This window comes from Diabrotica undecimpunctata, chromosome 6 (genome assembly GCF_040954645.1).
Source record: "Diabrotica undecimpunctata isolate CICGRU chromosome 6, icDiaUnde3, whole genome shotgun sequence".
Lineage (NCBI taxonomy): Eukaryota > Metazoa > Arthropoda > Insecta > Coleoptera > Chrysomelidae > Diabrotica > Diabrotica undecimpunctata.
The window spans coordinates 2,095,990-2,108,284 of NC_092808.1; the positions used below are offsets into that span (position 1 = coordinate 2,095,990).

A 12,295-nucleotide genomic window follows, 5' to 3' on the forward strand; every position below is an offset into this window, starting at 1 on the left:
CGCCACTGCCTTGGTACTAGTGTCTAGATAGTATGGACCAACCACTTGGTTTTTGCCAACGTGTGGCGTACTGGCGGAGCGAGCCCGTCCTCTAAAAGCCTCCAACTTTTTATCCACGGTTACGTATTGCGAATGAAAGAAACATTTTTTCTGATTTCCGTTTCACTTGGTAAAGATCTACCTTAGTAAATTTCTGAATCTCGTGATGCTCATTATCAGTCGGAATACCAGTGCCGTTTATTTTCCACAAGTCTGTTGTATTAAGGGGACTTACTTTTCTTACACCTGCAAGATATAAGAGACATAAAAGGGCACGAATTTCATCAAGGTTTGCCGAAACTGCAGAACAATATTTTCACTTCGAGTTCTGACGTTCTTAGGGGCAATATGCTTAGCGCATTTTGTTTTGTTATCTTTGCGCAAAAAATATAGACCAATGGCAAAATCTGTCTCATCATCTGATTTCTCATTTTCCTGTTCCGTATCGCTTTCCTCCAAATTTATTTCTACATGATCCTCTTCTCCCTACTTCTCTTCATCACCCGTCGAAACTTCAAAAAGTTCTTACAATCTTTTTGCTCTTTTTCGTAATCCATAATATCTGAAAAATAAAGTTTAATTATTAAACAATTACTTACAAGTCACAAAATTCTTCGGCTTACTTCGGAAAAAAGTTAGGTTTTACAAATTACAAACTTACAGTTCGAGCATCAACACTACAGTCGATAAATGTACCTATCAAAAGAAGGTACAAAGCCGGAGAAACTCGAAAGCTTCCGATTGGCTTTAGAATGATTGACCTTCATTGACTCCCATCGGCAGGGATGCCAGTTCTGGGGATTTTTCCTCAGAACTGAGGAAAATTGAGAATCTTTGAGGATTGGGGAAAAACTTTTTTAAAATGTCTAATATTTGGGGACATCAAACTGGCTAAAATATGTTATTAAATTTAGTAAAAAATAGTTACTTTTGAAAGTCCAGTAATTATGTGAATATTAAATGTACTACAAGGACAAGATAAGATCGCAATGACTGATTCCACATATACGCCACACTCAATAGAGTTTGGTGAATTGGCGCTACCGCGAACAATGATATTCCCTGGGTTTCCCTGACATCTCTCCGTTCGGCATTAGGCGACTAATGGGTAGGAATCGATAGGTGGAGAGCCGTCGTCGCTTGAGGTCTCGGGTCTGTAGAAACGCACTCGAGGCGCTTAGGCGTCACGGTCACCGGTCTACACTCCTAGTATCCGAGACGAGACTCTCGTGGGACTACTCTACTCTCATTCCAAGAGAACCAGGCGAGGTTGCACAAGCTGGGCCCGTACACACCTCTTTTGGCCTTACACCACCAATAGGGGTGTCGGTATCTCGGCACGTGAGATTTAAGAGTGGTAGAGGAGAGATCCTTGGCGGCGACCTGTCTAGATGCGAGGTGGAAATTCCTCTGTCTGCGTCACCTGTCCGCCCGTGGGAGGGGATAATGGATAGGTGAGGTAATCGCAACATAGGTACTACGGGGGGGGGGGGGGGGGTGAAGCCCGCGATGCGTATGCAATGCGCCACCTTCATTTTGGTGTTGGACTCGTAGGGGCAGTGGAGTCACTAACGGCCGTATACCGAAAGGCCAGGTAGACCAGGGTCCTGCCAGTTTTCATAATTGGAGGGCACAAGGTAATGCTATGACACTCTCATCTATTATGAACCACCTGTGTAGGTCCGGGGTTCCCCGATTTTCATCTGTGAATTCCCCATGGGGCATGTATACTTTTAAAATTAAATTTCAATGCCAGATATCTGAGTATTGTACACTGTGCTATTCGTGCTCCCTTAAATTAATTATTGTAGCTTTTTGATTTTTAATGGTGTTTTTAATAGAGTCGTGAGACATTGGTATTTGTCATTTCCTGTAATTATATATAATAACTGTCATACTGTTAATAATGTCAAAAACAATTACCATGCCTGTCAGTATCACCAATAGGAATTTACAATACTTCTCATTTGTTTAGAGCTTCTGTCATAAGTCATACAATCCGTGTATAATATTAATATACGCCAGACGACAAAAGCTAGAAACAAACAAGAAGCGTTGAAAACTCCTATGGCTGGATATCGGTAACCATAGCGCAACACAGGTTGCATACATGTAGGAGAAGATTTGTAAAAAACTGAAATATATAAATATGGGGAATTCTGTTCAAAATCTGGCTTTTAAAACACAATTTGGGGAAATATTATTTTAGGCCTGGCAGCGCTGCCACCGGTCTCCTAGCCAACTGCGTCTTCTTCTTCTTAAAGTTTCATCTCCTATCGGAGGTTGGATATCATAAGGGCTATGGTCACTTTGTTGGCTGCTGCTCTGAAAAGTTGTAGTGAACTACACTTAAACCATTCTCTAAGGTTATTCAGCCAGGAGATGCGTCTTCTTCCTATGCTTCTTCTTCCTTGGATCCTTCCTTGCATAATAATTCTCAGCAGCTCATATTTTTCTCCTCTGGTTATGTGACCCAAATATTCAAGTTTTCTTCTTTTTATGCTGTTCATAATTTCTAACTCCTTATTTAGACGTCGTAGTACCATAGCATTGGTAATCCTTTGAACCCACTGAAGTTTTAATATTCTTCTGTAACACCACATTTCGAACGCTTCTATTTTCCTTATGTGTTGTTTCTTCAATGTCCAAGCTTCCATTCCGTATAGTAAGATAGAAAATATGTAACATCTTAGAACCCTCAATCTGAGATGCAACTGAAGGTCTCTGTTGGTAAGCATTGTCTTCATTTTCACAAATGCTTGCCTTGCAGTTTCAATTCGGACTTTGATGTCTCTGCTTTGGTCATTTTTGTCATCAACCCAGGTTCCCAGATATTTATATGTCTCTACTTTTTCTATTTGGGTTTGCTCTATCATTAATCTTTCATTTCCATGTTGCGTTTTTGAGAAATTCATAAATTTAGTTTTTCTCTTATTTATTTTTGGTCCGTATCTAATGCAATAATCGTTAATTCTATTTACCAATTCTTGTAGCGATTCCAGGGTGTCTGCCATTATAACGGTGTCATCAGCGAATCTTATGTTATTTACTATTCTTCCGTTTACAGAGATTCCATCACCCAGATCCGCTATCGCTTCCTGGAATATGGCTTCACTGTACACGTTAAACAGTAATGGTGACAGAACACAGCCCTGTCTTACTCCTCTCTTTATATCTATATTTTCGGACTTTTGTTCTTCTATCTTTATATTGGCCTTTTGATTCCAATACAGATTGATAATGATTCGTAAGTCTCGTCTGTCTATATCTTTGTTTCTCAGTATTTCTATTAGTTTTTTATGTCGGACCCTGGACCCTGGAATGCCTTCTTGAAGTCGATGAAATAGGAATAAATATCTAGGTTCATATCTAAGCATCTTTGAGAGAGGACATTAAAAGCAAACAATGCCTCTCTCGTTCCCAGTCCCTTGCGGAACCCAAACTGAGTATCATCCATATCATCTTCTAGTTTTCTATATAATCTTCCATGAATCACCTTTAGAAATATTTTGAGGGTATGGCTTATTAGTGATATTGTCCTATAGTCTGAACAATCTTTGGCATATACTGTTTTTGGTATTGCTACAAAGGTGGACACCAACCATTCCTGTGGGATTTTTCCAGTTTTATATACTTCATTAAATAGGTCCAGAAGTACAGGTAGAGTTTCATCGTCTAGACATTTCAGTAGTTCCGCAGGTATTTCGTCTGGACCTACAGTTTTTCCGTTTTTTGCGTTTCGTATTGCTTGTTCGATTTCCTCTATTATGATCTCTGGCCCCGTTTCGCTGTCGATTTCTTCCGGTTCTTGCCGATTATCCTCAAACGGATCTGTTATGTATGTCTTCCATTTTTTTAATTTTTCTTTAATTTCTATAATGATTTTTCCATTTGCGTCTTTCAGAAGGGCATCTTTCTTTTTTCTCAGTGTATTTGTCATTTCCTTTATTTTCTTATGCATGTTAAAGCTATCATACTGTTTAGCATATGCCTCTATTTCACTGCATTGATTAGCAAGCCAGGTGGATTTGGCCTCTTTTATTTTCATTCCTATCAATCTCTGTAGTTCCTTGTATTTTGCTTTACTCCTGCCTTTATGTTTCCTTCTTTCCTCCATTAGATCTAAGATTTCTGAAGTCATCCATCTCTGTTTTTTTTATTTTTGTCTGCAGTAGCTTTTATCCTGCCTTTATTAAAGTTTCCTGTACCATGTTCCATTTGTCATTAACATCTGTTGTTTTTATCACGTCTTGTTTGATTTTCTTTAAGTTATCATTTATTTCTTGTTTTAAGCTCTGACGTATAGGTTCTTCTTTTATCTTTGAGACATCAAACCGTGGTATATTTGTTTGTTAGACCAACTGCGTCTACTGAAAGGTTAATAAAACAGTGCAATTAACAGATTAATTTTTGATATATCTTAATTTGTAGAGAACAAGTTTTCAAATAAAATAGTATGTATTAACAAAAAATTAGGTTTTTATTGAAAATAGTGGAATAATAATAGTGTTTCTCAGAAATTTTTGATGAGTGTACATAGTTAGTATTATGTTATTTTTTTCTACTTACTAACAAATTTGTGTATAGCTAAAATATATTATCAAGGATATTCTTGCATACACTTAAAATAAAAATAGTTCAAAAGTATCTTCGTGCACAAAAATATTTTACAGTAAAATCTACGACTACTAAATTACCAAGTTGTGTATCGCGATCTTAAATTATGCGCTGGAGTTAATTTTCACCACTAATATCACCCTGCGGTGAAATGAATATTACACTTCGGTAATTATTTAAAAAGTTTCAGCGCAATTTCCTATAATCAGCAGCGAGTTTTAAAACAGGTCATTGCTCGCTATTTCGTAAGCTTTTTTCCGAGAATGTCACCATTAAACTCAGAAGCAATAATGTTCAGTGAAAAAACGTGGGCTTAAAAAATACAGCTAATTTTTGCTTGATAAAAAATACTAGAATGATACTCTAGCGTTAGAAATTTCCTATTTAAATTATCATATGTTTTTCTTTTGGATTTATGACTGTAAGTGGGTATGTGTATTTTTTATTATTATTATACAATGATATCTAGCCAAAGAATAAGCTTTGTGTCCCAAAATACACAGCCCAACGTGTGGGTGGTCTTGTTCTACTACGTTTGTCTGCTCTTGGCCTCCAATTTCTAATTTGCTCGTCCATTGTAAGTCGTGCATTCTCGTTACATGGTCTGCTCAGTTCCATTTCAGTTCCGCCATTCGTTCCAAAACATCAGTAATACTCGTCCTTCTTCGCAGATATTCGTTTCTTATTTCCACAACGTCTTGGTTGGAGTCATGGTTTCCACCTCATAGGTAATGACTGGTAATACGCATTGGTCAAATACTTTTTTTTTGTAGCTAATTGGTATGTTGGCCCTAAGTGTGTCTCGCAATTTTCCAAAGGCTGCTCACGCTAAAGTAATTAATCTTTGGATTTCGCATGTTTAGTTATCCCTGCTGATTCTTATTTCATGACCCAAATACGTATATTTCTCCAGCAGTTCTACCACTTTCTATCGAATAGGTAAATGGTTATTGAGAACCATATTTGTCATAAACTTAGTTTTGGTCAAGTTAATTCTGAGGCCTACCTTCTAACTTGCCAGTCCAATTCATTTAACATATCTGTGGCTTCTTCTAAATTATCTGTGATAAGGACAATGTCATTTGCGAAACGGACATGGTTGAGCGTTTTGCCGTCCATTGTTACTCCTTTGTTGTCCCAAATAACCATCTTAAAGGCAAACTATAATTTACGATAGCTTCTATTACAATTCCATCCTCTCCTCACCGAGATAAAGAGAGAGAGAGAGAGAAAGGGAAGACGAGAGGAGATAAATAATATTGTTATATAATATAAATCAAAGTAAAAATATAATATAAAAATAAACTCCAAAAGAATTAGTTCGTAGAAAAATTCTAACGAGGAGAAAACATTTATAAAATATATCCTTACATTTATAAATTTTTAAGTTTTCAAAAAAAAAAAAAACATTATACAAAGTTAATATAAGATTAGGTAGAATATCCAGTTACTGTTTATCAAACTTGTTTTTGAAACTATTTAAACTATTGGCATCTACTATGTCGTCCTTTAAACTGTTCCATTTATCAAAAACTCGGTTAACCAAAAAGTTTTGCCTTACAAGTAGTTTTAAAAGACAACTTTTTCAATTTATAGTTATGACCTCTTAGTCTAACATCTTTGTTGATAGTGAAGAAGTTTAATGTTCCCCAAAAATCCACCCTAGGAATTCTATAAGTATGCATGGTATCTTCTCTTTCTCGTCTATGAGTTAATGGAGACAACTGGAGCTTTCTTAGTCGGGTTTTATAGATTATTCTTCCATAACTAAAAGGTAACTTAGTAGCTCTTAATTGTTCTCCTTCTAATAAATTACCGTCCTTTTGCAAATGAGGTGATCAAACTTTTTTCTTTCTGGTGAATTTCTAAAAACTGTACCAGGTTAACCCATCACTAGGAATGGCTGACGTGTGTTGGGTGCAGGGTAGATGAGTACCTACATGCGAGCCGTTATCCTGCCTAAAAACGAAAACCACCCTCTCTTACTTGGCTGGAATCTGTAAGGCTGATGACACTTTCGGAGCTCTATCTTCTCTTATCTGTATCTTGTCTCTGTCTTTGGTCCGGCTGGTGTTTTTTTTATTCTTTTTCTTTCTTTTTTATTAATGTTCGAATGTAATTATATACAATATTCCATGCCTCCTTATTACTCGTCATCTTCACAATCATCTCTCTAACAGTAACAGGGTTCATACCTATTTCTCTGTACATTCTGTTTCTCTCCACTATCAATCTACTACACTCCAGCATTGTACGAGCAACAATGTCAGAGTATTCACAGTATAGGCATTTATCTGTATCTGTCTCTCTGAATCTATGAAGATCTCTCCTAAAACATGTCCTGTGAGCACTTGCATCAGGAAGTAATCCAATCGCCTGTGACCACAGTCCACCCAGTCCATTGAGCAACATCTTCCGTGTTGTTACAATCATGCCATCCTTGCCATCTTTCTATTGATCTTTCTTTTTCTTTTTTTTATGGCTGCTGTCAAATATTCTTTTCTCTTATAGACTTGTTTCCTTTCTACTGATAGCACATACAGAGGAACACAACCCGTGATAGTCCACAAGGCCGCCGCAGATACAGTCCTGTAGGCGCATGCTACTGGTAACAGACTTGTTCTGCACTCACTCACTCCAGACTGGTACAGCGTAAAGGATGATTAAATGCACAACACCGTGTAAGGCCCTCCTTATTTCTGATTTGGGTTCTCCAATGTTAGGCCGGACATGTGATAACAATAGGAGAGAATAGACTACCAAAAAAACACTGAATGGAAAGAGGCCGGTTGAAAAGCCAAGAGAGCGCTGGGAAGACACAATAAACAGCGACGCACAAGCCCATTTGGAAGTCCTTGTATAAAAAAGATCAGCCACAGCCAAGCAATGGTGGAGGCAAAAAATAAAGGAGACCAAGGATCAATTTGGGCTGTAGTGCCGTAGAAGAAGAATGTTTGGCATTACCCCCTCCCATCGCAGCCGCACTCTTCGCTGCCTTCTTAGCTACCATCCGCATATGCTCCTCCCATCCGCAATATGAGTTCCATCCCTTGTCTTTTCCGTTTACACTTTAGAATCATGGCTTTGGTCTTCTTTGCTGTGAGTTCTCCGTGATATTGTCCATGATTTTCTTATAACGGTATAGCAGGTTTTGTACAGAATTTTGATCGCACGTATTTTTAAAACGCTTTGGGACCTCTGGAATTAACTCTGTTGTAGATACTACTCAACAATCTTAACTTTTTTGTCAGTTTATTGGAAAATTGTCTGTTAAGAATACGTATGTTTTCTGAGATGGGTTTTTCCTTATCCAATCAGTCTATCTATTTCTTCATATATAGTTCCTTTTTATATGTTTTTGTTAGCTTATCAGACTATTTTCCTTTTTATTATCGTCGTCTTTATCCTTTTTAAGTCATTCATCACATCGTTAAAACATCTTTCGTCTGTCAATTCTGTCTTTTTTTCTTTTTTGCATAATTATCTTCATTCTATATATTCTTCTTTTTTTTGTTACTTTTGGTTCTACTATCCTTGTAATCATTTAATCCGTGCGTTTTTAATTATGTGTATACTGTCATTCGTTTGGTCAGTCTTTATCCACCCATCCAATATCCCTACAGCTCAAGTCTGGACTTGGTCTCCGTTAATAAGCTTCTCCAAACATCTTGATCTACTGCTGTTTTTTTATGAACGTGTTTTTGGAAGGTTTTTGATATCCTTATCTACTTCGTCCTTCTATCTCTTCTTTGGTCTTCCAACAAGTTTGTTTCTTTGAATTCTTGCGTTTAGTAATTTTCTGAGGATTCTGTTTTCATACCTCGGGACCACGTGATCTATCTATCGTAAATGCTGCAGCCTAGTTTATTTTGCTAGTGTTGTTTGTATATTTCTGTTTCTTCTATTTTATCTAATTCAACACTTGTTATTTTCACCGATTGAGCTCAGTATCTTCTGGATACGCAACCAACTAGTTGGATTTGTTTGTATGTTATTTATGCTTACCATCAACCGTTTGGTTACTTTTTAAACACAAAGGTTTTAGTTATTGCGTTATCATAAACCTTTCAGTCATTTAGCCTTGCAAATTATACTTTTGTTCGATTGTTTAAAGAATTTTTCTTTTCTTCATATTTCTTGTAGTAGCTAGTAAATCTGTTTGTCAAATTTTTCTTCTTACTTGTATAGTTCTACTGGTATCTTTTCTATTCCCGGCGCATTATTATTTTTTGTATTTGGATTGTCATTTGAATCTTCTCTAGCATTAGAGGTCTATTAAGTTTATTTTCTTCTTCATCTTCCATCAGTTCTTGTTGTTCCTACTGCTGCCGTTGTTCTTGTAATTTTTGTACCGTTTTTTAATAGTTTTCTAAAATACATCAGTCTTTATTTATTGGGGTGATGAAATGGTTTTTCCATTCTACTGATATCTGTCTATTTGCCATGCTTTGCGATAAAGTTCAACAGGCCATTGCTTTCCGTCTTCTCTATATGACTTTACCATTTCCAATTTAATCCCATTAGCGACACAGGCCTTTACTGTTTTATGAAAGGATATGTAGGGATAAAGGCAACTGAAGCCACGATGTCAAAGGCAGAGTTAAAAAAACAGTGAAGATAAAACCGAGACAAGTGAAATGGCACCAAAATTGTCGTATCTTGGTTTATAAATAAATATTTATTTGTCTTCTTGCCTGTTAAATTAATTTGTTTTTATATTTTAGTAATGAAACTTGGTTGAGTTGTGAAAGCGCCGTTTACAATCCCAGCGGTGATAGTTTTGACGCCGGCTATTATGTAGATGCCAATGATGCTCTGGTTTCACAATACTCCAAAGGTAAGTCCAAAATAATAAATATTAGTATTTATATGACTATTAGGTTTGAAATTTAATTAAATTTGGAAATAGTATTTTAAGTCCTTTTGTATAGTTTATGATTGTCTTTTACATTATTACATTCTTACATTTTTCCACAAAAACAATTTTTATTTTCTGGTTCCGGTTTATTATTCTCTTTAATTAATCTCTGGTGTTTGCTATTTTTTTCCAGTCAAGTGCTCCAATACCTCTTACATCATCTACAACACCGTTATACCATCTTTTTCTTGGGCACCCTTTCTTCTTTTTTCATATTGGCCGCCAGCTAAAGAATTTTTGTGGTATTTTATCCCTATCTATCCTTTGCACGTACTTAACCATCGAAGTCTTTGTGCTCTTACAAGATTTATAATGTGGTCCCCTTCATTTAATAATTCTAATTCATTATTATTCCTTCTTTCTTAGATTTTCAGTCCTATTTCTTCCGTAAATTCCTTTTAATGTCTATCTCTTCGTATTAATTAATCTCTGGTGTTTGCTATTTTTTTTTCCAGTCAAGTGCTCCAATACCTCTTAGATCCAAAAACACCGATATACCATCTTTTTCTTGGGCACTCTTTCTTCTTTTTTTATATTGGCCTCCAGCTGAAGAATTGTTATGGTATTTTATCCCTAACTATCTTTTGCACGTACCTTAACCATCGAAGTCTTTGCGCTCTTACACAATTATTTTTTTTCTCACCTTTTAGTTTTTCTTCTTCGCCCTTTTTATTGGCCACTTTTCACATTCACATATAGATAGACTCTGTCGCTTTTATTCCCTTTTGCAAATTTATCTTCCTAGATACACATTTCTATTTTAAAAAATAATCTCTCCTCTATATCTACAGTTTTTAGTTGTTAAGTTAGGTTGGGTTAATTAAAATTCCACTGTATTTATCAACTGTTTTGTAGCTCGAAGACCCAGTTTAGAGAGACAAACTACCCTATACGATGATCCAAACTATGATTATTCAGTCTATACTGCAACCACTGTACCAGGGTAAGTTCACTTATCATTTAGGTATTAAAATATTATTTAACTTGTACTTTCACTATAACAAAATGAAACAAAAAAACACCCACACTTTTCGCTATTATATGTATATATTCTTGCCACCTGAATGTTTTTCACTGAAGAAGTAAGCGTAGAATTCAGGAGACATTTGATGGTCCTTCATATTTGATTTTGTAGAGCCTCCGCATCTGATGAGACTTAAAAAAGTTCGAAATGACATCTTAATGCGGTGTTGTTTACCAATTCAAACACAGAGACTAAAAAACCTGTTTTTAAGATGTATATATATATATATATATATATATATATATATATATATATATATATATAACTGTGTTGGATGGGTTGGAGTCAATAATAGGGCTATATATATATATATATATATATATATATATATATATATACATATTAAACAAAAAAATAGTGTTGATTAACACAAGACTAGTATAATTGTAGCAGTACTGTCAGAAGTCCCTGCATTCCAGCCTGGTGGCTTTGCATCAAAGCCAAGGGGGAAGCTATAGATACATGAGGAAAGACTCACTTAAGAGTAATGTTACCAATTGCAGCAATACTATCAGAAGACTCTACAGTTCTAGAGCTACAGCTATCACAGCCACGGAGAATTGCGCCACCTGAGGAAAGGAAAGCCAAAACGTTTTAAAAAACAAAAAAAAAGATGTTGATTTAATATGAGACTAGGATAACATAGATAAGGAGAAAATCATTGGAGAAACTAGAAACTCACCAGAAAAGAAGATAAATGCATTACTATAATGCATTGGTTAGCGATTAGTGTAATAGTGTCTGGGAATTCGGTAGACTGAGACCTCGGAAGCCCTGAAGAAGACATAAAAGAGACGGAAAGTTGAATTTAATAATAATTCTTGTAATAGTATAATAATCTTAGCTCTCTTTTATGTAAATATATATATATATATATATATATATATATATATATATATTCTTAATTTAATTTCTGTAACACTTTTTTAGGTATCAATCTCTCCAGCAGAATAAAAGCGTCGACGAGTTTTATGATACGGTGCCATATTCTTCGCAAGATGGACGCTTTGGGCAGGAAGATGAGGATCGCCAATGGGATAGCGGAGGGTACGATCCGTACCTTCCCCCTAAACCTAGATCTTCCAAGAAACTACCCTCCATACCAGCTCTACAAAATATTACCAATAAGCAGTTACCTACCGTACCGAATATACAAAATTCAGGTAAAGATCCAGTTTGTGGATCCATTCAATATAAATATAAACGATTGTCACGAAAAGTTAGTTTTTTTCTATATGCAAATAACAAACAATAAATAAATAGTTATTTCTTCTTCTTCTTTGGATTTTGCGTCAAACATTAAACATCATTTAGGGATTAAATACCTATTTATTACCTGTATTTCACAATTATTCTGTCACGTATTTTAACCTACAAATATTTAGTTTTATTTCAGTGTGTGAGACTGCCCGATTGTATTTGTGTTACAAATACAAAAACTCCTTGTTGTTAATAGGTCGCCACTCTGACTTTTGCATTGTCTTGTGGTTGCCTTAAATTATTTTCTGTTGATGTTAATTTTCTTATAGAATGCTCTAAATTCTTTCTCTCTGTTGAGGTTTTCTATATATTTAAGTTCCTTATTTAGGTGATTTCGTTTTTTTTTTCTTTTGTGTATTCTCTTTTCTTCTCTTCTCTTTGTCTGGTATTTATCTATAGTTGTTCTAGTTCATCGGGTAAGCATCTTTTTGTAGGCT

The 12,295-nt window shown here is 35.7% G+C and overlaps 1 protein-coding gene across 1 annotated transcript in view; it reads left to right on the forward strand.

The window, feature by feature from the left end:
• LOC140443351 (uncharacterized) overlaps positions 1–12,295 on the forward strand; it is a 149,799-nt gene that overhangs the window by 110,801 nt on the left and 26,703 nt on the right. Inside the window, exons 9-11 of the mRNA XM_072534565.1 lie at positions 9,381–9,493; positions 10,430–10,517; positions 11,529–11,761. Coding sequence (XP_072390666.1) covers positions 9,381–9,493; positions 10,430–10,517; positions 11,529–11,761 — 434 coding nt within the window. The remainder of the gene's footprint in view (positions 1–9,380; positions 9,494–10,429; positions 10,518–11,528; positions 11,762–12,295) is intronic.